Source organism: Quercus robur, chromosome 12, assembly GCF_932294415.1.
Source record: "Quercus robur chromosome 12, dhQueRobu3.1, whole genome shotgun sequence".
NCBI lineage: Eukaryota > Viridiplantae > Streptophyta > Magnoliopsida > Fagales > Fagaceae > Quercus > Quercus robur.
In genome coordinates this window covers 43,085,043-43,110,780 of record NC_065545.1, presented here as the reverse complement: position 1 = coordinate 43,110,780, position 25,738 = coordinate 43,085,043, and the positions used below count along the sequence as shown (strand labels likewise).

The following is a 25,738-nucleotide window of genomic DNA, read 5'->3' as shown; positions in this document are numbered from 1 at the left end:
ACAGGGATGATAGCTTATTTATACTTTATTATGTCATATTTTTCTTATAAAATTATCAAAATATGTGTGAAAGTTAAATTTCTCTACATAGTTTATTTTAGTAAGTAGTTTACTAAATTTTATAAATATAATCTATTATTTATATTGTAAGGACTGAAGGATCTTACGGCCCAAGCCCATTTAGAATAGTGACTGGATCAGCTCAACCATGGCTCAAAACAAAGAATTTGTAAGAGAGGGAACTAGACAACCAAAGGGGTCTTAGCCTGAGGACAAAAACAAAGAAGAAGAGGTTGATCGTATTAGATAGGTAAACCAATTTATCTTGTCAAGCTTGTTCGAGGAGGCCACAGTTACATAGGAATTATTACTGTTCACTCTTTTTTTTCTAAGTGTTCTTCTTGTTTCCTTTTTTTTCTCTTGATACCCGTGTCCACCCCCTCTCTCTGTCAACCTTCATTTTTTTATATACTCCTCCCTTCATCATATCTCAACCATCCATCCTCACCTAACATCCCTCCTCTCATGACATTTGTCGCTTTTTACATCTGAAGAAGGTGGTGGAAGCATAGTTGTCAAAACATGAATCATATCGTAAATCGATTTTTGATTTTTCCGTATCGTGTATCTCAAGATACACAAACACTTGATAAAATTTATAAAAAATTATAGATATAAATATATATATATTAATGGTATATTCATTATAAATTTTGAATATATTTAGCTAATGACTAATTTATCCATCACTTATGTAACAATATTTAACAAGCTAACTTAATAAATCAAACTAGCACATGTTTATAACATACACATTCAAAAGTGATAATACATAACAAATGACCCAAAAATTAATTTATTTCCATCATATTCATCATATTGGCTAATCAACCTCATCTAAGTCAGTACTATCATCATGATTATCATTTTGTAAATTTATTTCTTCATTAAAATTTTCTTCATCTTTATTAACATTTACTATCTCTTCTTGTTCTTTTTATTTTAATAATTAAAAAAAAAATCTTCCTAGCATTCTAGTTTATTGGACTTATAGCAATAGTGAAAAAATAAAAATAATTATACTTTCAATTAATATCTTATTCATGATATAGAAAACAAATTTGTAAATATTAAAGTGTAGTGTAAGCGTGTACTATGTAGTCCAAATTTTGTAGAAGAAAGAGAGGGAAAAAAACTTATAAATATGTTATTTTATTAAGTAACCTAATAATTTTGTGTTTAAAACAAGTCTTCTAACAACTTGTAAGATTCAAATAAAAGAACAAATTTTAACCAAAAAATCTCATTTTAAAGCATTTGTATCGCATGATATGTATGATTTTATGATACGATGTAATTCATACGATACACACACTGTATCGTACGATTCATGAATACTTATGATATGTCGATACAATACATAATTTTTTACCCATGATACGATACGTATCGTATGATACGTATTGCGTATCATACGATACTAACAAGTATGGGTGGAAGGAGTCTGTTTAGCTGTGACTTATATTGTTTAGGTCACTTCCTCATTAATGCAGCTGATAAAGCTATTGCCTACCATTTAATGCGGAGGCAGTAAGCTAATCCAAACTAGAAATTTCCCATATGACCACTAATTCTCTCTCTTCAAATTCTTGTTCCCGCTTGGAATGCCTAAGAGTACTTTGACTCATCTCTTCCTCTCCTTGAGTGGCATTCCTCCTCGGGTCCATGGACTACAACATCCCTACATATATATTGCAACTCTTCAGATCCATTCTCGGTTTACGGGCACCCACATGCATATTAATTAATTATTAGATAAATTTCAGAATATTCTTTACATATTTAAGAAGAAGTCCATGTTCTAGACTATATTTTTCTTTTAGAATATATTCTTTACATTTTTCATTTATCAATTTTTAATAAGTTTTTATTTATTTATATAGTTACAATATGCTACTAACCTTATAACTCAAATTCTTTTACTCCTTAGACCCCAACCATCTTATGCATGGGGAGGTCCCAATTAAGTTATAAGGTCCTTGACCACTCTTAAGAAGCTTAAAGGACAAAATTAAACCTGAATGATATTTCATAAGCAAAAATAGAACTAAAACTATATGGTTTTTTTTCCCCTAAATTATAATAAATAATAATTTTTCATCCCTTAAAAAAATTGAAGTGGATAGAAGTATGGAACAATCAAATGAGTTACATTTTAAATTTTGAGACAAAATTTTTTATTATAAAATATAGGGATGAAAATATAACAAGTAATAGGAGTGAAAAATATTTTTGAATTAAACAATAATTTTGAAAAAGCAAAACAATTGAGTCCTGTTTTGGTTTTTTATTAAGGGCCTTGGTTTTTTTTATAATTAATAAAAAAATATAATAAAAGTTTTCAAAAAAACCCAACAGTAGAGGGTATAAATGTCGCTAGTTTGAAACTCTAGTTTAGTTCAGTTAGGGTTTAAGGAAGGAATTGTCCTGTCCAGTAGCAGAAGCAGAATGAGGTTCCTAATTTCAAGAACTAAAACCCTTTTTAACTACCAACTCCAACATTCCTCCTTGAATTCTCGATTCCTCAGTAACCTTCTTCACTCTTTCCATTTCCATTCCACTAACTCCAGTGACAGGAGCTCATCAATTGATCCAAACTACAACTACAACTACAATACTCTCGATGATAACCGGGTTCCTGCCACTGTCATCACTGGTTTTCTCGGTTCCGGCAAGACAACTCTCCTCAATCATATACTTTCATCTCAACACGGCAAGCGGATTGCCGTCATAGAAAATGAGGTACGTACCTACTCACTCAAACAACTTTTGTCACTCAGAAAACAAAACCAAAAAAAAAAAAGTGGTGGGTCCCAGTCGCTGGAATTTTCTAGCACTAGTAAAGGTTGTATTTTCTTCTATTCTATGCTAGTAAATGGGCATCATCAGGTTCTATTGGAACTGGTTGTGAATTAATCAGTGTTCCCACAATTATTTCTCTTCTTCTTATTAGTGTATCTTTTGAATTTGATAGGAAGGTTTTATTTGACTTGGACTTGGTAGAATGCTAAAGCGACATGGGCAGTTTACTACACCAGTAATTTGTAATTAACTTGAATGCTCAAAGTGTGTATGCTGTTAAGAAGCTGTTTCTTATTATTATTCCACAAAGTGGGTGTTTTTCTCGGGATTCTTGATGCAGGACGGACAGTTTAGGTTCCACCACCTAGAGCAGCCTGAAAGCCTTAGGCTTCGCCACCTAAGGGTTGCTTGGAATCATCACCAAGGAGATTAAGATATTTCTCATTCAATAATAGTATTCTTAAAAATAAACCACCTCGAGTGTCTGTATAGAGCTTCCAGGGTTACAAATGATTGTGACCCATGAAAGTCTTAACTAAAAATAATCTGAAATCTTATCCCTAATAATAAAAAAAAAAAAAAACTAAAAAAAAAATTGATCCCTATTTGAAATCTAAATAAAAATGAATAATTTAAAATAATCCAGTCCCATGAGATAAAGAAAATCTGAAATAATAAATTCCAAAATAATTTTGGTTATGCTCCCTGCATTAACTATGGAGACCTTCTGGTCTGTCACATATAGTTCCTATGTCAGAAGACTCAGATAGCGTAATTTGGTTAGAAGACTCATGTTAAGGAAGTGAGCATGCAAATATCTAGCGTTCTTTTACCTCCTTACTAGAGAGTTTATTTTTAAAATTTTTTATTATTAAAGGGCTGAGAATTATTTGCTGAGAGTGCTAAGGTTTTTCTTGTACTTTATTAGTAATCTGATTACTATCAATGCAGTTTGGTGAAGTGGATATTGATGGATCATTGGTTGCTAGTCATTCCTCTGTATCTGAAGACATTATCATGGTTAATAATGGTTGCCTATGCTGTACTGTGCGAGGAGATCTTGTTAAAATGCTTTTGAAGTTAGTTAAGGAAAAACAGGACAAATTTGATCATATTGTTATAGAAACAACAGGTATTTTACATTAATACCTTTGCAATGCCAATTATCAATTTTTTATGTAAGCAGTGAGGGTGGAGGTTTTATTTTATGTATTTACTCAAATTCTAAAATGACTGATTAGTATAGAGGTATCAATCTTGAAGCATAAGTTGAATCTCATTTGGTATGAATTCCAAGTGGATCTTTCATCAAAATAAGAAAAAAGATGAAAATTAGAACTTATTATTAAAAAGAAGATGAAAGGATATGCACATAAAAAAATCTTCACCAGTTGAAATTATAAACCTCATGTTCAACAGCTTCTTGTTCTTGATCTTGAAGATTTGTTGAATAGCTCTTGTCATTCCTTTAGTATGATGTTATGCTATTTATGGATTTTTAAAAAAAAGTAAATTTTGGCTCCAATAGGTGGGGGAAGGAGTGATTTGAACTAGTGACTCCACTTATGAGGCGTGGTCTCTAGCCGATTATGCTATCCCTTGGGTTTGTCTTTTATGGTTGTTATTTTAGGGGAAAAAAAGAGAGGTGAAACCTGGGAGTTTACTAACTCCATCAAGTGCAGGTACTGAAAGCTACTCTTTAATTCCTGGAATCTTTTTTGTAGGCCTTGCTAAGCCAGCTCCTGTTATAGAAACATTCTGTAGCGATGAACTGGTTTCACGTTATTTGAAACTAGATGGAGTTGTTACTTTGGTTGACTCAAAGCATGCCATGCAACATTTGAATGAAGTCAAACCAAGGTTTGTGGTGAATGAGGCGGTAGAACAAGTTGCCTATGCTGACCGTATTATTTTCAACAAGGTGAATTTTGATTTCTTGTCTTGAAATGCTATGGTTCTAAGTTTTCTGTTGCGAAGAGTTGTATGTCTAGAATAAAGCTATTTTGGCCGCCCAAATTAATTAGATTTTTTCCCATATTGGCAGATAGATTTAGTCAGTGAGGCTGAGTTGGAGGTACTGACTAAGAAAATCAAGGTAAGTTTTTCCGTTGTACATGAATGCTCTGTTTAGTTTGTTAAGTAGTGAGGGGCTGATAAGTAGAAGAGAAGAGATACAGGTGGTAGGTTGTTTGGGATGGGTTGGTCCTTCTCGCCCCAGTTCAAAAGATGCAGGGTGGTTGTGGGAAGAGGATGCATTGGAAGCAAAAATGTAGGTTGGCTTCCCAGTGGAGAAATTAGAGTCTTGATGTACTGATGTATCGTGCATACTTTTTTGAAGATCACATGCTCATCAATCAAGAAAAGGAGTGCAAGGTCATTATAGATGAGAAAAGCGCACACGCACAAAAACATGCCCTTTATGTGGGACATGATAAACTTCATAGTATGGTCTGATGTCATGAAGTTACAATTAATAATTTGTGCTACATGGATTGGCAATATGTCATTTCTATCTGTACCATCTTTTAGTTGCAGCTTTTTTTGCTTTGTTTCATTGAGTTCTATGCATTACCTTTCTATCTAAGAGTTACTTTTATCTTACTACTTTTTCACTTTTGGTTCTTTGTGCCAGCATATCAATGGGCTTGCACAAATTAAGCTAGCTAAATTTGGATCTGTTGACATGGACTTTGTTTTGGGAGTGGGAGGATATGATCTTGAAAGGTTGTTGTCTAATCTGTTTCTGCCAGTAATCTTGCAATGTCAAAGTCTTCCTCTTGAATTTTATTTCTTCTTTGTAGTATTTATTTGCAATTGAACCTACCCCTGTTTTATTGGACTTATGGTTTAATTGAGCTGAGAATATTTATGTGCTTAACCTTCCCTTTTGTGTTTGTGCACATGTGCACAAGTTTTGCTTGGCACTACCAAATTCGTAATGCACATTAATATTTCAATCAGTATGATTTGAACTAATCTTTGATGATATGTCAAATGCCTTCATTTTGCAGATTTGACTCTGAAGCTCACCTAGATAGTTCCTGTTCTGTGACTCATCAACATGAAGCTGGACATGGTAGTATCTTCTCTTTTCCATTCCTACTTTCTTTCCTTTTCCTTTCTTCAGTTTTCCTTAATAATAAGTGTTGTTAAGATGAAAGTGTTTAGGGTTTGATATGTCAACCCTAACACATAAAATATTATTTATATATAAAGAAGTACAATGACATTACTATTTTGCCCCTAGTTTAAACTCATAACCTAATTTTGTTTTTAAAAAATTTCAATTATAATTTTATTTCTTTACCTTGCTTGGGAACTTGTAGTTAATTTCATATATTAGATTGCAAATGGTTGTTTCTACTTTTAGTACATAATGGCATCATCGATCAGTTGTAATTAGGATGATGAGCTGTATGGTGGTTGTAAAATGTCACATGACAGGTTTCGATAGATTATCCATTAGCATTTAGTTCTAATTTCTTTCTTTAGACATCTTCAAAGAGACAAGTTCTACTTTCTTTTGTTGTATTTTGGTTTTTGATGCAAGACCAGTTTTATTATCAAAATTGGCTACCCTCCCATGGTGGATGGGGTTGCACTTTAAACCCATGGGTGAGTGCCTTCCTTGTGAGGGGCTGTCCATGCAGTTCAATCAAATTTTAAATTCAAAGATAGCATATCTACCCATCCATAGTGGATGTGCTTTACCTGGACAAACCATAACAGCCGTGTCCTCTGCATGTAAACCTCGGGAATTTCCACTCAAATTAAACCACTTTAATGCCCCACTTGGTAACAAGCATGCATGACTATGCTCGGCAGTATTTTGGTTTGTTTTATGTGTTTTGGTTCCTATTTTCTCATCTGGATGATGTTTGGACAAAAATCTAGTTTCTAGTGTTAAGGTACATATTAAAAAAAAAAAAAAAATTGTATACACAGATATTGAGAAAGTTGAATGGTACATTATCCGGATGGTGAGGCCAATCTGGAGCCTCATTTATCATAAGAAGCTTCTGATATTGGAGTCTATGATTACTTGTTTACTGTCTTGATCAAAGTCAATAGGAAGAACATGGATTATCTTCTTTTGACTATTTATTTGAGTTTCAGAATTAACTCTTTAAAATCAGTTTGCTACTAGCAGAGAGTATGTTCAAGCAGTTGCATGACATTCTACATGCACCCAGAGATCTCTTAATTTCAATAACAAGTAACTTTTCTCCTAAGCTAGGCCAAATTTCTGGGAAAGCCTAGTCTGAAATTGAAAATTTAGACAATTAAAGACGAAAAAAAAATATCAAAAGCTGCAAAAAATTAATAAATAATTTAACCAAACTATTTCATATTGATAATTAATTAAAATCAAATTTAGTCATATAAGATTCCTTTACTTTCTCCTTTGTTGGGGCCCACAGCTTTAACTGTTTGATATATGAAACATTAAACACAGTTGGAAAAAAAAAAAAAGGATAGTTATGAGAAGAGGCTGATTGGGATTGGGGATTGTGGATGAAGATGTATCGTTGGTGGTTTTAGATTTTAAAATATAATTTTCTTCATTGTAGTTCTTTTATTGTTTCATTATATTATTCATATTCCTTTTTCATGCTGGACTTCACTTTTTACCATGATCTTTTTTCAAAGTGACTCAAAAATATTTTCCTCTGAATTAATTTTAATACATTTCATCATTTTGGGTGGATGTTGCAGGACACCACACAGGGCATCACCACGATCATGCTCATGATTCTGCCGTCTCTAGTGTCAGTATAGTTTCTGAAGGAACTCTTGATCTTGATGAGGTAATTTTTTTTTCTCTTTTTTTTTTTTTTTTTTTGGTTTTTCATGTTTATATATGTCACCTTGCTGTTTCTATAGAAACCCGATGTCTTCTGAAAGCCATTGACTTGAATTTCATACCTCTAAGCTGTCGAGGAATAATTAAAATACAAAATGATGGCAAACTAGTTGAATATGAATTATAACCCAACTCCCTCCTCTCCCCCTTCCCCCCCCCCCCCCCAAAAAAAAATACACACACAAAAGAACATTCTTTGTAGAAGTTAGTTGCAATATTTAATGTGTGAAGGTGCTACACAAATCCTTGTTTTGCCATTCTGCATATAAGTTGCTTGATAGACTGCCTAACTGCCGGAGTCATTAGTTAATTTCCCTAATTGTCTGGATGAATATGTTAGGCTTACCTATCTAACTTCTTGGAATCATCTAATGATTAGTGTTATTTCAATAATTCTGTTGATAAGCAACGTACAAATGTCAGTTTGCATGGGTTTTAACTGAATCAATATCCTATCACCAACGGTCCACTTGGATAGTAATGCGGATAATACAGTTAGTTCGCTAGGGTGGGCCTATGAGGAACAATCACGCATATGGGTGTAATGCCCGCACAACCAGTATAATGTAAGGTAACCTACCAATCAGGCTGGGCCTAATTTGTGCATGGGACAAGCAAAATGAAGTCAGCCTACCCAAAAGAAATATGGTTCCTATTGGGATGCAGAGAGTGTCATATATATATATATATAGAGAGAGAGAGAGAGAGAAATATGGTTCCTATTGGGATGCGGAGAGTGTCATATATATATATATATATAGAGAGAGAGAGAGAGAGAGAGAGAGAGAGAGAGAGAGAGAGAGAGAGAGAGCAAAAAGGGCTTTCTATCTCAATATATAAATAACAAGAGAATAAAATGGCTGTGCGGGGCATACTGACCCCAGCACACCCAAATTAACACAGTGGGAATATAAGTAGAAAAGAACAATCTATCTTTACTCATATTAGATCCAGCAGTAAAACTCTCTCTATCTCAAGTGTTAAAATGTGTTTGCTAACTGCAAATTACAACACTGGTCTAAGCAAGTATATTGGTCTTATCTCTGCACTGTACAGCAACTTTTTGCTTCAGCTGTACCAACTCCTTAAATTTAAAACCTTGATAAAGTTCTTCCACTCCTCTCTTGACATAGGGCAAATATGTCAAGTGAATTTGTGGATTTAAGGTTTATAATTGTTGAAGAAAGGGTTATAGGGTTATGTTAGGAATTAAAAGGTGGTTTGATGAGTTATTTGATGGTTATTTGGTTGAAGAAAGCATATGGCCATTTAGGGTTTTGATAGGTAGATACTCCACAAAAAAAAAGTAAAGGTTTTGATAGGTAAAAGAAAGGGTTTGATGTGGGGTTGTAAGGGAGAAGACAGAGCGGTCTTATGGTCTTTAGGGGCTGTATGAACAACAGTACCTGTGAACAATACCATAAGAAAGAGAAGAAGAAGAAGAAGAAAAGAGAGAAGGGAAATAGAGGAAACATCACGCAGAGGCTAACATGTCTCAATGCTCAAAAAACTCAATAATTTTATTAACCAGCTTTATCTCCTTTGAATACATTGAGCATAAATATATATAAAGACTCTTTCTTGCCCTAGTAGAGTTAGAAACTGTCCTAGTAGTATTAGAAACTCCTAGTTTGACTAGTAAACTGAAAAGCTAATAAATGACTAACTCGAACCCAAAGAAAATAAAACCTAAGATAGTTAGGGTATGTTTGGTAACTTTTTTTTTTTTTTCCCCTTATTTTCTGTTTCCAAAAATAGTTTTGTATTTTCTAGACTAGAAAACTTGTTTGGCAACCGAAAATGAATAGAAAACAAAAATTGTTCATAAAACTCAATTTGTGAAGGAAATTGAAAACATGCAAAATTTTGTTTTTAATTTCTATTTTTGAAAAACCAATGAAAACATGCACTTAATTTAATGAATTCGTCCCCTTAAAGGAGTTAGCACTAGTGTTCAAATTCGAGTAATAACAAATTTTAGTATTTTTTTTTTCTCACTCCTCTCACACAAGAATTTTTTCTATTTATCTTGCACTTTATTCAATGATCCTAAAGAGAATCACTTTATAGGTAGGAAGATCCATGACTTCTTCTTCTTCACTACATCTTGAGAACCATGACTCTCTCTCTCTCTCTCTCCCCTTCCCAAATTTTGAACAGATCTATGTGGGAACTTCACTTTTCAACTTCTTACCTCCATAAATTTACAGACCCAAAGGATATCTCTAGTTTTGATCTAGAGTTGAGACAAGTTGTGTACAAAGGAGCTCTGCTACAACTTATTTAGAGTTGAGACAAGTTGTGTACAAAAGGATATCTCAATTTTTTTTTTTTTTTTTTTTGTATTTCAACTAGCCAAATATGTTTTTGATTTTGAAAATACAAGAAATTGCTTTTTCTTTATATTCCCAAAAACAAAATTTTGAAAACAAAAGGCAAAAACTGTTACCAAACATAGCCTTAAGGTATGTTTAGCAACTGTTTTTTTTTTTTCCTAATTTTTTCTGTTTTCAAAAACTATTTTCTATTTTGTAGAACAAAATACTTGTTTGGTAACTCAAAATAGACAAAAAAAACAAAAACTATTCCCAAATCTCAATTTCCTAAGGAAACTGAGAATAGCTAATGACCTCTATAAATAAATTACCATACCTAGTTGCTATAATGGTCAAGGAATAGAAATTTGCATGCAAATCTATAATTTAAAAAAGAAAAAGAAAAAATTTTAATTTTTTATCCTGTAAAAAGAAACCTTGGAAGAGGCTATTGGACTTGTTACCGGCCAATGGTGTATGCTTATTTGCTGTCTGTCAATGTAGCAACTAGCAAGTATTTTCGCAACTGCAAACTGGTGAAGGGAAGATCCTTCATTCTCACACTTATATTTTTCATGTTCCTTGTCTTTTGTTGGATCGAATGGAACCTCCTCCACATAAACAGGAGTTGGAGGTTAAGGTCAAAGGTTCAATCCTGTATTGAATCATGAGTTGTATTTGCTATATATATATACACACCATTTGCTTCTCTTTAGGGTTACCTTTGATTAATCTAATAATTAATTTTCCTTCTTAAAATTGGTTGACTATTCCAGTTTGATGATTGGCTTGAAAGACTGATTGAAGAAAAAGGAGAGGACTTGTACAGAATGAAGGGGATTTTGTCTGTTAGTGATTCTGACCAACGTTATGTTTTTCAGGTTCTTTTTCCCTTTTCCATACTATTCCTTTCATTATCAAATGAGTATATTTATAATAAAAAAATTGTGTTGCAGGCTACATTTCTTTTCTAATTTTTCTCCACCTTCTATGGTGCTGTTACCTTTTCAGGGGGTGCATTCTACATTGGATGGCTACCCAGGCAAAACCTGGGGACCCAATGAGAAGAGGATTAACAAACTCGTGTTCATAGGAAGAAATTTGGATGAATTTTCCCTAAGAAAGGGTTTTAAAGGTTGTCTAGCATAAGCTATTGGTATATGCCAAATAATTAAACAGTGGATAGATGCTGGAACACAAAACAAAATGAGGCTTTAAAGAATCACAAATGCATAAATACATGGTCTCTGATGACGAAATGATTCATGAGAGAATTTTCACCGATGTATATTAGTTGTGCATTTTATGTCAAAGCTGTCAAAGAATTTATAAAATTGCTAATGTGTAGCAGAACTGTTTATAAACTCTTGAACTTTTTGCCATTAACTAACAGCTGTGGCATAAATCTTATAGCCCTCCATTGACGAAATATAATCTAGCTTTCACTATTGCATGATTTTCATATTATGCCAAATTCATGAGAATGTCAAAATGTGGCACTTCTTCTGGAAACCCAAACTAACAATGTCCTGTGTATTTTATTTTGTCATCTTTAGTCCCACGTATAGATCTCCAGAATAAATGTATAGGTCTTTAATGGTCATAAGTTTAATGAATAGTTAATATATTGACGTCAATGCTGTGCCTATCAAGGTAGCGATGATATTGTCCTGTCTTCTAGGTTTTAATAAGTCGTTGATTTAGAATTTGGGACGTTCTTGTGTTCACATTAACGCAATCAATAGTTGTTAAGCTTGTAAATGAGTTGTGTGCTATAGTATTGATTAAGTAATACCAAAAAAAAAAAAAAAAAAAAAAAAAAAAAAAAGAGGAAAAAGAGCTCTCTCATTCTCTCCCACTTTTAAATAGATGAAACCTTGCAAATAAAAAAATCTTAGGATCTAGAAACAGCCACACCAAAATTTTAGCATCACTTACTCCACATAAAAAGTTACCTAAGAGTAGAGGTCCTAAATAAAAAATAAAAAATATATGGCAATGTTATTTTGCGAATAAAAAAGCCGGTCAAATTTCGGACGAAAATGCCTCTCAATAACTACGGGTAATGATTTTTGACTGAAAAAAAGGTCAGCACTTTCACTCAAAAAATTGCACATGGCATATTTAGAGGTCCTAAAATAATTGTACATGGCATATTTAGAGGTCCTAAAATAAAGGTCGGCATTTCGCTATGACCACCTTGAACGGCAACGCTTGCTCTCCACACATGTGGATAGGGTAGAAGGGAAATAGGAACATGCGTCCCTCCTCTCTTCACTTTTTGAGAATGATGTATGGTAGGTGTGAATTACGATAGTGAACCATTTTTTATTATAGTTGAAAAGTCACCACCAACCATTGGGTTTTTCTATGTATGATTAGTCACCTAACTCTATTTGATTTTATTATCGATCATAGGTTAAGAAAAAGTAAAATTTTCTTAATCTAAATGGATGATAAATAATCTTAATTCTTGGATTCAGACGTCTGGTTATGTGTAGGAAAGTTGTTAGAAACCCCACAAAACTTGTCGTGAGACAGTCTTTTGTTTTGGTAACTTAATTTTTGGTCATTGGCAGATAAAATCAAGCTATTGACTGTAACTTTTGAGGCTTAATGAATTTGGGCTTTTGTGGTTTGATTTGGAAAATGTGTGTGGCCTTCACCAATGTTTTGCTAGCATATTGGAAATTCTATTAAATTTCTGTGATGAAAATCTGGCGGCATTTCATTTTATTTTCGAGACAAAAATTGGGCAAAATTTCATATCAGGTGCATTGTGGCACACACAACGTAATCCTCACAAAGCTTTTGTAGTGAAAATACAACAAGAAGTTGCACTATTTTCATAGAGAAAATCTAATAGAGTTTCACATTCAGTGCATCACAATGCACTTGTAGGATTTCGCATTAGTGCACACTGTGTGCACCACTATGTTCGGTCAAAGGCGCACCTAAGTACAAAGCACGTGGTGCACGTCGTATACATAGTGTAACCACATGTCAGTAGCTGACATGGATATGGGTAATCACACACGTGGTACATCATGCACCCAATAAAGTATGAATCTGAATCTACAACACTATGCGTTGAATGCATACCCACAATCCAAGGTCAAGAAGCATTCATGATTAGGGAGAGGTTATTATCTAATCGCTGATATCCATCATCCTAAGTGCATGATCACCTTTACAATATATAGCATGCATAATATATTTTCATCACACAATGCAGAAATGTATACATATCCACATGTAGAAGGTGTGGCTCAAAGCAAGGTAAATGAAATGTAGACATATCCACACCCATAAGGTGTGGCCCAAAGTGAGGTACAAAAAAGAAAACTAATCTAGGAAAGCGACTAGAGATGGTTCTAAAGGAAGGCTAAGGAAAGGATGGACCTTTTGGAGGGGCTAACTCCTAAAATTTACTGATCAATGCCCTTTTACTTGCCTCTTGGAAGTAGGGTGCATGTTCCATCCGCCACATGCAAACAAACAAACAAGAACACCAAACAAAGCAAACATGCATGACAAAAACCAAACAAACCAAGAAATGAAAACATGCAAACAAGCAAAGAAATAAGGAGGAATCATGCTAACAAACAAACAAAGAGACATATGTAACAGATGAAGGTTTGGATTGTGTCCATAGATCCATTGAATTGAATTATGGACTGCACACGTGCCAACAAGCAAAGCTATTAAAAGTGGGTCATGAGCTTTCGTGTATATGAATGGGTACGAACCTGCACGAACTCCGATTGACTTGATTCTAGTGGCACTAAAAAGATATGAATATCTAGTTTCCAAATCATTTGATTTTTTGAAAATTGGTTGGCGGACCAAAGAGTTATGGGCCCTAGAAATGAGTTGATGCGCTTGACACTATTTTTATGATATCTCAACTGTTTTAACTTTGATTTCGACCCATTAGTAGCCATTTTAAAGGGAATTCGATACTCTTCTCAATGATATTGGTTTCATACCAATCGGACGGTTGGTTAAAAGTCAACCTTACGTCAAATTTGACAAAAAGATTATTACCTTGGATTTGATATAAAAACGCCATTTTGGTGAAATTTTGACATTTGGTCAACAATCGGTTGACTAAGGTTATTTTGGACATTTTGACATGAAGTGGCACTTTAGTGCTTTGATGCCCAAACAGGATAAACCATGGTGATCTAGATGTTCCCACGGTCCCTTGGTAAGAAAATGAATTTTTTTTGAAATTTTCAAAGTTTGACACGTAAGTTGAAGGCAAACAAAGTATGATATCAACATAGCATATCAACCATTGTCATATTTGCTATTAAATTTTTTGTGTCTATATAGTATAGACTCTCTTTCTCTTCACACAATTGGCCGCACTCTCACGCAACTACGTTTTAGTTAGCCCTTTAAATTCATAATCATTATGGAAGAACTTATATCAATTTAAATTTTACTATTGCTGGATATACCATTTTTGTTAATACTGAGTTTTATTACTTGTTGAGATTTTACTAATGGAAGATGTATGGAATTAACCATAAAAGCTGTATCATCACATATAGGATTTATTGTGAGACGTGTAAAATGTTGACTTATTGTAGGATTTATGTTCTTCTATTTTGACTCACCGCTGATACAAATTATTTTGACTCTCGATTATAACTAAAAGTGTATTGTCCTATTCATCATTCCATACCATAGTTAAAACTTTAAAAGATAGATTAGGGTCCCCTTCAATGTTCCCTCTCCTCTATTTGGGCTTTGAGTTGGTTTCTTTTTGTAGGTCTCAAAAATGCATCGGTAATCGCTGATCCTTATTGGTCTGGTGTCAAGTTGTAGGTTAAAGTCAAAGAAGGGACCCTTTTTTTTTTGCAACAATAATTGACATGTGACCTTCCCCAACACAACGTATCTCAACTATTAAGGCTGGTTTGGTTCAATGTAAATTGAATTCCAAGTGTAAAATGAATGCAGGGGAAAGTGAATTCCTGTAAGGAAAATGAAATCAGGGCGTTTGGTTCTGCAATGGAAAATAGTCTAGAAAACGATTTTCGGTGTTTGGTAACATTCTGAAAATGTTATTTTCCTACAAAATTTTCACATTTTCTTAGCCATTTTCTTAGCTCCCAAACAAATTTTATAACAGAAAAATTCAAAATATACACTTAATACAACCAAAAATCAAAATAAAAACATTTTTTATTCACAAACTCGGTGAGAGGAGGAAGAAAGAGTGACAGATTGAGGGAAAGAGAGATAGATCAGGAAAGAGAGGATCAGAGTGGATGGAGGCGGCGGCGGCCAGATCGGGTGGGTTTGGGGGTGGAATGGAGTGGGCTAGTGGTCGGCGGCGGCCAGATCGGCCAATGCGTTGGAGAGCCTAGTGGAGCACAGCTTGCGATCAATTGTCAAGATCAGAGCTCAACCTGTACTCGTCGGTGCATGACTGGCGATCGGAGAGGTAGGTCTTGGGTGTTTGTGGATCGGTGATGAGGGAGGGGTGGGCTGAGATCTTCAAGTGTGTGATGTCTGTGAGGAGTGGGCTGGTGGTCAGTGACGGCCAGATCAGTGACGTTGAGCAAGAGGGAGAACAAGATTGGTGTGTCAAGAACGAGCTCGGTCTTGGGTGGGTCGAGAACGAGATCGGTTTTGGGTGGATCGGTCTTGGGTGGTGATGATCTAGATGGCGGTGCCGATGAGCATCTGGCGGCGACTATGATGGCGACTCCAATCTCTCTCTCTCTAGTTTCACACTTATCACTCTCTCTCTCTCTCTCTCTCCACTTTTTCAGTTTGTAAAATGTGGTTTGAAGGTAAAACAACTATGGAAATGGCTTTACGGGTAAGAAGGGGTATTTTACGGTCAAAGTGTAAAACATTTTCAGTTTGACCATATTTTCAGTTGGTGCCAAACACACACAATGGTGTAAAATACTTTCCGAAACTGCTCTTTATGTGAAACAAACGCAGCCTAAGTCTTCTTTCTTTAAGATTATGGAGAATGAATCTAGTCTTATTTTATTTTATTTTTTTCTAAGGCTAAAAAATTATATTGCATCATTAGCAATTTTTGATGAGATATGCTTGTGACTGCCACATTTCTAACGGCCTATCAAGAGTAATTTTAAGTTTTAAGTAACTCCATTGCTTTGTTTTAAAGTCGATTGAAGGATGTGCAGTCACCCTAAAAAAAAAAAAAAATTCTAGGCTGACTTTTATGCTCATAAATTTGGTTGAGATTCCCATTAATTATGGTTGGTTGAAGGAACATATATGTTATTATATCTAAATATATTCATTCATACAACAACATGTTGTTGTATGCAAAGCACTGTACTTCAAAATATATTAGAATGAATGGGGGAAAAAAGAAAAAAGAAAAAATAATATTAGGGGAAGGAGCATCTGGACAGGTTTATTAGGGAGTTGGGACTTTTGACTTTTAGTTTTTAGTGGGTTTTAAGTTTTAATGTAAAAATAAAAAAAAGAAGGAATATTCTCTGCCGTCCCTTGCGGAAATCCCGAAACGTGTTGTGTAAGCCGTGTTCTCTTCATGGCCCCCCACATGTGCTATCTATCACCTTTCCTACGTGCCACGTGACTCCTTTATTATTCTATTCCCTTCCTTCGGTGCAGAATATTCCACGCTGGCATCAACTTCGCTATCTCAATCTCGTTAATTTCCTCCTTGAATTACTGTGTTTTTACGGCTTCTTATATTATATAACCTCATCTCCCTTAACTCCCCGCTACTCCATTATTTTTGGTCCAACAATCCTCTACAATGGACACATTCTCTTCTCACACCTAAATCTCTATGTGTTAGCTCGTAATTTTCACGGGACTATCATGGTACTTGCTAAACACAAAATTAGGTACACCAATCATAAGATGATAATTAGGAATGACAATAGGATAGTATGTGTTTGAAAGATGGGACATTTGTCTCTGTCTCGCATGATGGGAAATTTTTTTTGCCCCATCCCTGTCTCTTGGGGCCCCGCAAAGTCTCGTCTCACTCCGTAAAACTCTACTTCTTGTTAATTTGCCCACAACTATTACAATTATTTTTAATAAAACTTGTTTTTTAAATAAAAATAAAATTGAAATTACAAATAAATTTATCCCATCAAATCAAATTAATTTTTAGCAAAAATTGAATAATATTATTAAATTATTTAACAAGACAATATCACAACAAAAACAAAAATCTCATAATACAAAATTAATGATTCAATACTATATAAATTTCTTTATAATAAAGACAAAAGAATATGTTAAAATTTGTACCTTATTTCCAACCTTGCTAGAGAAAAAAAAAGAGGCAAAAATTCTTGTTGGGTAGAATAAAATAAGTTGATGATATGTTTGTTTACATAATAGGGTTTTAAGGTATGAAAAATTTACAATTTAACCCTTATCAATGTAGAGTGGGGCAGTTTAGGTCTAAAAAGTCTAAATCTATTCCTACCCTGCCCTGCCCTGTGGTGGTGTAGGGTTAAAATCTTACCCCATCCCTGCCCCACCACCTTTGTGGGGCGGGGAAAACCTACGTGAGTCGAAGCAGGGAGGGGAGGGGCTGGGTGGGGCCAAATTGCTATCCCTAATAACAATTAAATATGTTGTGAATTTAGGTGTGCGTCTCTAGATTTACTCTTTTTGGTCCAACAATTCTACAACGTACGTACTCATTTTTACTTCCTAAATCCATGCCCTATTTATGTGTTAATTCATAATTGGATTTTAGCCCTTTCACTTAGGTCATCATAAGTATTTGAGCATGTCGTATCAACTTATGCACCAATCATGAGTTGACATAGAACAAGGTGTGGGTTTTAGGGAGGAAAATAATGTGTCCTAGCATTATTCATCCTATAAATATAATAAATTTCCCAACTATTTCACACTTTGCTAATAAGACATTGTGGATAGTTCAATATCATTTTTACATGAGAAAATCAATGGCATCACTTTTATTGTACGTTAATTAACCTATCATCATATATATAATTGAGAAGAATATTTGTAACTTTATTAAAAATGAAAATATATTAATATGTGCTCAATTACACTTGTTAACGAGTAATCAAACAGGTTCTACTCTATTAGACAGTAATAAAAATAGATAAACAAATACCCATTTAACTAAATACATAATATAACTCACAAAAAATTGATTGAATTTACGGATCATATTTATAGTTACATCAAAATTCAAATTATAAATATAATAGAGTAAAATTTAGGGAATCTTAGGGATTTTCCTATGAAATTTGGTCCCACACTCCAACTAGCTGACTAGCATTAGGAATGGGAGTAGGATTTTGTCATAGAATCGTAAGATAGATCCAACGGTCCAAGGTGGAGTGGATAAGCTCCATTGGAGCATGCTATGCTATGCTATAGCAGCACATTATAATTATAAAGTTATCCGATATATTCTATAGATATCTTTATCTATATGTAAATGGTGTCCTGTTGCTTTGAGATTCGCCGCCGAGCTTTACTCTACATGTTCGTCAAATTAAATTATAATATATATATATATAAATAATTTGTGACTAAAATAAATAGGACTTTGAAACAAAGCCAACTCCTCCTTTTGCTTCTTACACAGACATCGATCAATCTCTGTTTCATTTGTATTTCAGCTTTTGATGGGTCTCCATTATTTCTTAATATTTGCAAAGCACAACGTTGGTAACATCATTAACATTTCCAAATACCATTCAGTTTGATTTGTTACGTAGACCAAGATATATACCATAATCTCCAACAGTCTCTATATTTTCCGCTAGCTGCCAGCTGCGTGAGATCATGAAGTCAATGGTGCCGATCTGATAGAAGAAAAAACAGACAAAATTAAGCTGGAATTCGTTTTCCTAAAGGAAAGGGGTTGAGTGAGTTAGCTAGGGTGATATATATGAACCTGATGGAGAGGAATTACAGTGGTGGTGGTGGTGGTGGTGTTGGTAGAGCAGTAGGGAGCTATCCATATGAGAACGCTGTGATGATGACAAGAGACCCGAAGCCCAGGTTAAGGTGGACGCCTGATCTGCACGAACGATTTGTTGATGCTGTCACTAAACTTGGTGGCCCTGACAGTATGTTATTTTACCACTCAACTCTTTTCTTTTTTCCAGTTTCTCAAAAAAAAAAAAAAAAAAACCTCTTTTCTTTTTCCCTTTTTATTTATTTATGTTTAATGTTCTTAAATTTTGAGCAGTGGTAATTTGTTAAGCAGGACATATTGATCTTCTAAATTATAGCAATAGTTTGAGATGCCATTGATTTTGTTATGTTTGACAAAAATTATCGAAATTATCAACTTCTCTACTCTAGTCCATTTCCTCCAATTCATCGAAATATGTTTCAATGGAGAATCTTACTTATTTTGAACATTGTGCTGGAATGATTTTTTTTTTTTAAGCTTAATAAATAAATATATAGCTTGTGTCTGGTGCTTCTTTTTGCAATGGACACATGTCTGAATCATGTCGTATCCAATGTAAAAAGATACTGGACACAAATTTCACCTAATAAATAATTAGTTGACTTACATCTTAAATTGAATTATAGGAAATGAGCAAGATGTAACAAGTAGTTTTTATTTTTGGGAAAAATCATGTAGTAAGACGTAATTGTCATTTACTTGAATTGGGTAATGAGAAAGAACCAATTGTTGTCTCCAACATCCAACTTGTTAGGTACTTTTTTTGAGTAATCATTAGGTACTAGTTTTACAATAACATGATACTCTTTCATCACACACAAATGGGATCCTACCATAAATTTCATTAATGAAATCTACTATTATGTGAGAAAATGAAGTGTCATTTTGTTGTAGTACTGAATAATTACTCATATTATTGCTGCTTACAAGTTCACAACCTTTCACAACTTAGAAGTGAATTAACCAATCCAATTCTCATGCAGTTAACTCATCAAAAACCAGCAATTTACATTTGCACTTTCTGTTAGAAAATCGATTGTATAGTCTCATTTCACTGTGCTAAAATGAGGTTTTAGCACTTTCTATATTGCTCGATAATTTAGTAAGCATTTTTTTTTTTTTTTTTAATTTTAAATTTTTATATTTTATTTTCAGAAGCAACTCCCAAGTCTGTATTGAGGCTGATGGGCTTGAAGGGCTTGACATTGTACCATCTGAAGAGCCATTTGCAGGTGATTATAAAATTTTCTTCTCTCCTAATTTTCTTTTCATTTGCATTTTGAGTTGTGGAACACGAATGTAACATTAGGATGTAAATCAATATGCAGAAGTACAGACTTGGACAGCAAGCACGTAGTCAAAATACTGTAGAACAAAACAAAGCGGGCAATGGTGAGTCCATAAATATTTCACACGAATTCTTCCAATGCTTTCATAGGCAATAAAACTTTTAGCCAATAATTCTATCTTCATAGAACATAAATGATTTTTATTTTTGCTTTTAATGCTTGGTACTTTGTTATTGGAACTTTTCATGTTTTCATTTTCTTTATTTTTGTTTACAGCTTCAGAATTCTTCGTACTAACACATTACCCTTTCTAAATTTTAGGGTGCACATATGTACATTTCAGTAATTCTCCTGGGACTAGTACCAATTCTTCCAGAGATGATAATGAACAAGGGTATGAGAAACAATTACTTACATTTGTCGATTTTGTTGCTTTCTCAATTAAAAAAAAAAAGGTCATAACACACACTGGTTGCATGATCTTGATCCATATAGCTAAAACTTTATCAAAGGTAGAGTTTCTTTGACCACCCCCCCCCCTAATTCTCAATCCAAGGAATTTCTAAAGAACAGTGAGAACATAGATTTGACCTTTTTGCATGTAAGTAAAACAATCAAAACATCCAGTACCTTCAAGCCGTCGTTGGGCATGAGCAAGTAGAAACAGAGCAAAAGAAGGTAAAGGTATTAATTTTTCAATTAACAAAAAATGGAACAGTGACAAATTGGAATAGTGCAGGCTGATTGTGATTGGTTAGGGTAGCAGACAAATCCCACACCACACCCTCACTTACCCAATATGTGTGGTTTGCGGTCAAGTGCAAGTATTTTGGGGTTTACTCTTCAGGGGTGGGTTGGATTTAGCGGGCAATGGTAAGTGTTTTGGCCAATTTGGGTTTCCTCTCCAGGGGTGGGTTCAAGCGACAAATTTTGCTTAATAGAAATCATTTATTCCACTTTTTGTGTTCCTTCAATCACAACTGAAATGTATTTGATTTTTTCCTAATTCTATTAGTGATCTTGGAACGAAGTGATCTGAATTTAAACTTTGAGAATTCACAAATAAATTTAAACTCTCAATGTATATAAGACTTTTCATATAAAAAACTTGTCAAAAATAATTCTAGTAAATTGCAAATTGCTTCCCTTAAATAGGATAGTTGTAATGACCACGTTTAGTATAAAATATTGCTACAATATTCTCTCTTCATTTATTCGTAGTGACATTGTACCCTTTTCATTAGTACTTTCTATCAAATTAATAGAAAATTCAAGTTATTTTTAAGGGTAATACTACGTTTGGTCCAGCGTTTTGTGCGTGGGTCCCATGTACTATTCATGAGACTCACAAATCTCTTTTTTTAGCAAAACTTTCATTAAAAATGAGTTCCACGACACTATTCACACATTTAAAAATTATTTTACTACAGTGTTTTCAATTTTCAGTTTTCAGCAATAAGCAGTATCTAAATAGACCCTACATGTACAAACTGTTTTACAAAATTTTTACAAAATGTTGATGTAGCCAACCTCTTATTGGTTTTCATCTAGGCCCATCATTAATATCACTTTTTCATATACCAATAATCATTCACCACATCAACAGTTTGTAAATAAAATTTTTACAAAATGTTGATGTAGCCAACCTCTTATTGGTTTTCATCTAGGCCCATCATTAATATCACTTTTTCATATACCAATAATCATTCACCACATCAACAGTTTGTAAATTATTTTGTAAAATAGTTTGTACCTCTAGCATTATTCATTTTTTTAAATGTGCCTTGCCCACATATTAATGACATTAATACCCTTCAATAACAAATGCATCACTTGCATAATGATCACATACACAAGTCCATTCAAATTGTGCATGTCATGTTTTTAATATTAGACATTATTAAGATCATTAACGTGTGGGTCTAGACACTTTTTATTAAAATAAAATAAAATGAAGTTTTCCATTAATTTGACTGAAAATACTAATGAATGAGGTAAAATGGTCATTATAGAAAGATAAGGGGAGATATTGCTAATTTTCTATTCCCTCCATCCCATTTTATTAGGCGTATTTTTAACATTCAACTTTAAGAAAACATTATTTTATGCATTGTCTTTTATATAAAAAGGTACAACTTTCCAAAATTATCCCATAATTTAAATTTTAGTGAGAGAGAGGTATTGATTTTTTCAATAAAGTAAGAGGTATGCTAGGAAATTTATTTATTGATAAATTTCAAAGATGATTTTATTTTGAGACATGATAGAATGGATTAGAGAACTAACAATTTAGGACATTGGGTGTATGTTTTAGACCAAAATGGGGACATTGCAAATTTCCTACACTTAAGTTTTTTTTAGAGATAATTACAACATGCTACTAACCCTGCTGCTCGAACCCTTTCTTCCCTAAACTCTCAAATACTTTATTTATGGGGAGGTACCAATTCAGTTATAAGACTCGTGACATCATTCACTTAAGTTAAATAGGAAAAACTGTAATACTTGCCCAGTTAATTAACTGGTGACTTTCTGTCTTCCTTTTGTGCTTATCATTAGAGTTATTGATATCATAATTTGAAGCAAAAATTTATCCTGCTTCTTAGTTTCCACTACTCATTTCTAGAACTAGTATCATTTTAGATTCATCTTGTGAATTTCTTTCATTTTGCAAATTTTCACAAACTTTTTTTTTTTTGAGTAAACTATAATACTTATTAGAACATATATGAAAATAATAATAATAGTGTTTTAAACCAGGTTTTTAATACATTACATAAAATTTTCACAAACTTGATACTAAGTAATTCTGTGAACATAACAGAGAAATCCCAATTGAGGAAGCACTTAAGTGTCAACTTGAAGTTCAGAAAAGATTACAAGATCAGCTTGAGGTATATCTACTGTGGATACTTTTGCTGTAACATTTTGATTAATCACTTGTGACAATTGCTTAATTATCACAAGTTTTGCTACTTCATGAACGAAATCTATGATTTCATATTGTTAAACGACCCATCATTGCCAATAGGTACAAAAGAAACTGCAGATGAGGATAGAGGCCCAAGGGAAGTACTTGCAGGCTATATTAGAGAAAGCCCAAAAGAGTCTCTCCCTAGATATCAATGGCCCAGAAAGCCTTGAAGCGGCCAGATCCCAATTAACGGACTTCAATTTGGCTCTATCGAATCTCATGGAGAATATGAATGAAGGAGAGAGGAAAGAAAACATGATAGAGATGAATGATATTTTCAAAAAGGCCAATAGTTCAGCAATCCAAATTTACCAAGAGGGAGGCAGAGAAGAAAATGAAGATGTTAAGCTCAAGATTGAAGGGGGTTTGATACAGTTTGACTTGAATACCAAAGGTAGTTATGATTTTTTTGCAGCAAATGGAGCTGAGTTGGAAACCAAGATGCTTTCCTATAGGAGATAAAATTGGATATATATTTTCTTTACACTTTTGACACACAATTCACCTTTTAGTACCTGCTTATATTTGTTTGCATCAAGTTAAATAATTATTCTCTCAAAAAAAAAAAAAAAAAAAAGAACAGAAGTGTGTTTGGATGAGCTTATTTTCATCTGTTTATTATGTAACGATACAATTGTAGTTTGATAAATTTGATACTTTTAAAAGATGTATATTTTTTTTAAGGATGAAAATAAGCTCAACCAAACATTTACTTAATTATATGTATAATATATAACTTTTAGGGAATACCTATTTCATATTTTCTTTCGAATGTCTTTCATTTACTACACTTCAATAATCTGAGATTTCTATCCATCTTGAATTTTTGCTTTTCCTATTCTATAGCCTACACTTGTTGGGTATTACAAGATTTATTCCATAATTGAGGTGGTAACCTTAAGCAAACAATGAATAACAAGGACATATATTTAATTGCATCCAATTAAAAACATCTTACAGAGTGATTATAGTTTGTTAAAGTTATATTTTTATGTAATTTTCTTATTTTCTCTTCATATACGGTAGGTTTATGTATATGTATTTATTTATTATGGACATAACCGTGACAATGTCAAGGTACTAAGGCTCATTTAATGGCTATTGAAGAAGATGGTGGATGCGTATAAGACTAAATTACAAATCACCCCCTAAAGTTTGGAGTGATTTGCCCTTTAAAATTCCAAAATTTTAATTTGTTTCCAAAATGTTAGGTTTTGTTTGGATTTGCTCACATCCATTTATATTCATTAATGAGATGGATATTACATGCCACATATGACTGTTGGTCCAATGAAAACATGCAATGTCATGTAATTAATTGTGCCACATCAATTAAATTGCTTAGAAGAGCTTTTAAAAAAAAAATTAAAACGATTCTTTTAAAATCCAAAAATTGCATAAACAAATAAAATAAAATAGTTTAAATTTCACTTTAAACCCTATAGTTTTTGGTAGTCCAAATTAAACTCTATAGTTTTAAAAGGAGTTTGAAAAAAAAAGTTTTAAAATGTAACAAATTAAACCCTACAGTTAAAAGTTAGCTTAAAAAAAAAAAAAAAAAAAACCCTACAGTTAAAAGTGGTCTAATACCGTTAACTATTAGAATTAGGTTATGTTTAGATTAGGCTGAAAACCCACGCCTGCGTTTGCGGTTTTTTTTTTTTTTTTTTTTTTTTTTTTTTTCACGTGTTTGTGACTTGTGAGACTTGCGGCTACTGTTTATGCACTATTTAATGAACAATAGCCGCTGTGGGGCTAGAAAATTTGTGGTCCCGGCCCACTTTCCATTAGGGACCAAGGCTCACGCCGAGGAGAGTAGTTGCCGAGGATAGGTAGCGAAAGTCCAAATGGCCTAGAGATGCAGCCAAGGATGACCCTGTCCATGGCATCCCAAGGTCCAAAAGGAAAGAACGACACATCATCAAAGGCAACCTCCAAAGCGCTCCCAAAAGAAAAGACGAGTAGAATGGGACTCGCACGGGAGTACAGTGTAGGGGTGATTCAAGGAAAAAATGTCACCTCTGCATTGAATGTGCTAACAAGCGTCCTAGCCACATTGATGGGAAAAGACCCCTGAACAGTGTGGCTTCGGTTATTGCAACTAATAGAAAGTGGGGGGAGACGGCTAATGGGATAGGCACTCGAGTAGTTACCTGCTTGCTCAATAGATGGAAGGTCAGGATCAACTGAGAGGGGCTATATATTGTAAGAATTCATGCGCCAGAGGGGGGGGGGGGGGTTGGAACAATGAGAACCAAAAGTGAAAGGAATAGTAAGAACATTAAGCTCATCGGACGAGGGCTAAGAACTAGAGCCTCCCAGGCCGTGCCGAGGAGAAAATCTTCTTGGGCAAGCACGGTTTTACCATGAACACCATGACTAACCACTGTCCGGTGACCAAGACCTAGTCTTTCAGCCCACTCTCTATAAATTTATTGTTTGAGCCTTTAACGTTCGAACCCAATAAACCAATTTGGGGTCGTT

General features: G+C 33.9%; 2 protein-coding genes across 3 annotated transcripts; both read left to right on the top strand.

Annotated features, from left to right (window-relative positions):
* The first annotated feature begins 2,449 nt into the window (after window positions 1-2,449).
* Window positions 2,450-11,489, top strand: LOC126709639 (uncharacterized). 2 transcript variants are annotated; one of them, XM_050409946.1, is made up of 9 exons: window positions 2,450-2,802; window positions 3,814-3,994; window positions 4,587-4,783; window positions 4,907-4,957; window positions 5,495-5,586; window positions 5,874-5,938; window positions 7,591-7,670; window positions 10,818-10,922; window positions 11,053-11,489. In XM_050409946.1, exons 1-9 carry the CDS (start codon window positions 2,509-2,511, stop codon window positions 11,188-11,190), a joined length of 1,203 nt encoding a protein of 400 aa, XP_050265903.1. In that variant the 5' UTR covers window positions 2,450-2,508; the 3' UTR covers window positions 11,191-11,489. The 2 variants fall into 2 exon arrangements, with proteins under 2 accessions (XP_050265903.1, XP_050265902.1); XM_050409945.1 differs by having other exon boundaries at window positions 7,579-7,670.
* Window positions 11,490-18,542: 7,053 nt separating this feature from the next.
* Window positions 18,543-24,030, top strand: LOC126709382 (myb family transcription factor PHL11). Its single transcript, XM_050409595.1, has 6 exons — window positions 18,543-19,142; window positions 20,147-20,223; window positions 20,320-20,383; window positions 20,602-20,674; window positions 23,105-23,174; window positions 23,312-24,030. The coding sequence occupies exons 1-6, from the start codon at window positions 18,962-18,964 to the stop codon at window positions 23,714-23,716; spliced, it is 870 nt and encodes a 289-aa protein (XP_050265552.1). The 5' UTR covers window positions 18,543-18,961; the 3' UTR covers window positions 23,717-24,030.
* Window positions 24,031-25,738: the final 1,708 nt, after the last annotated feature.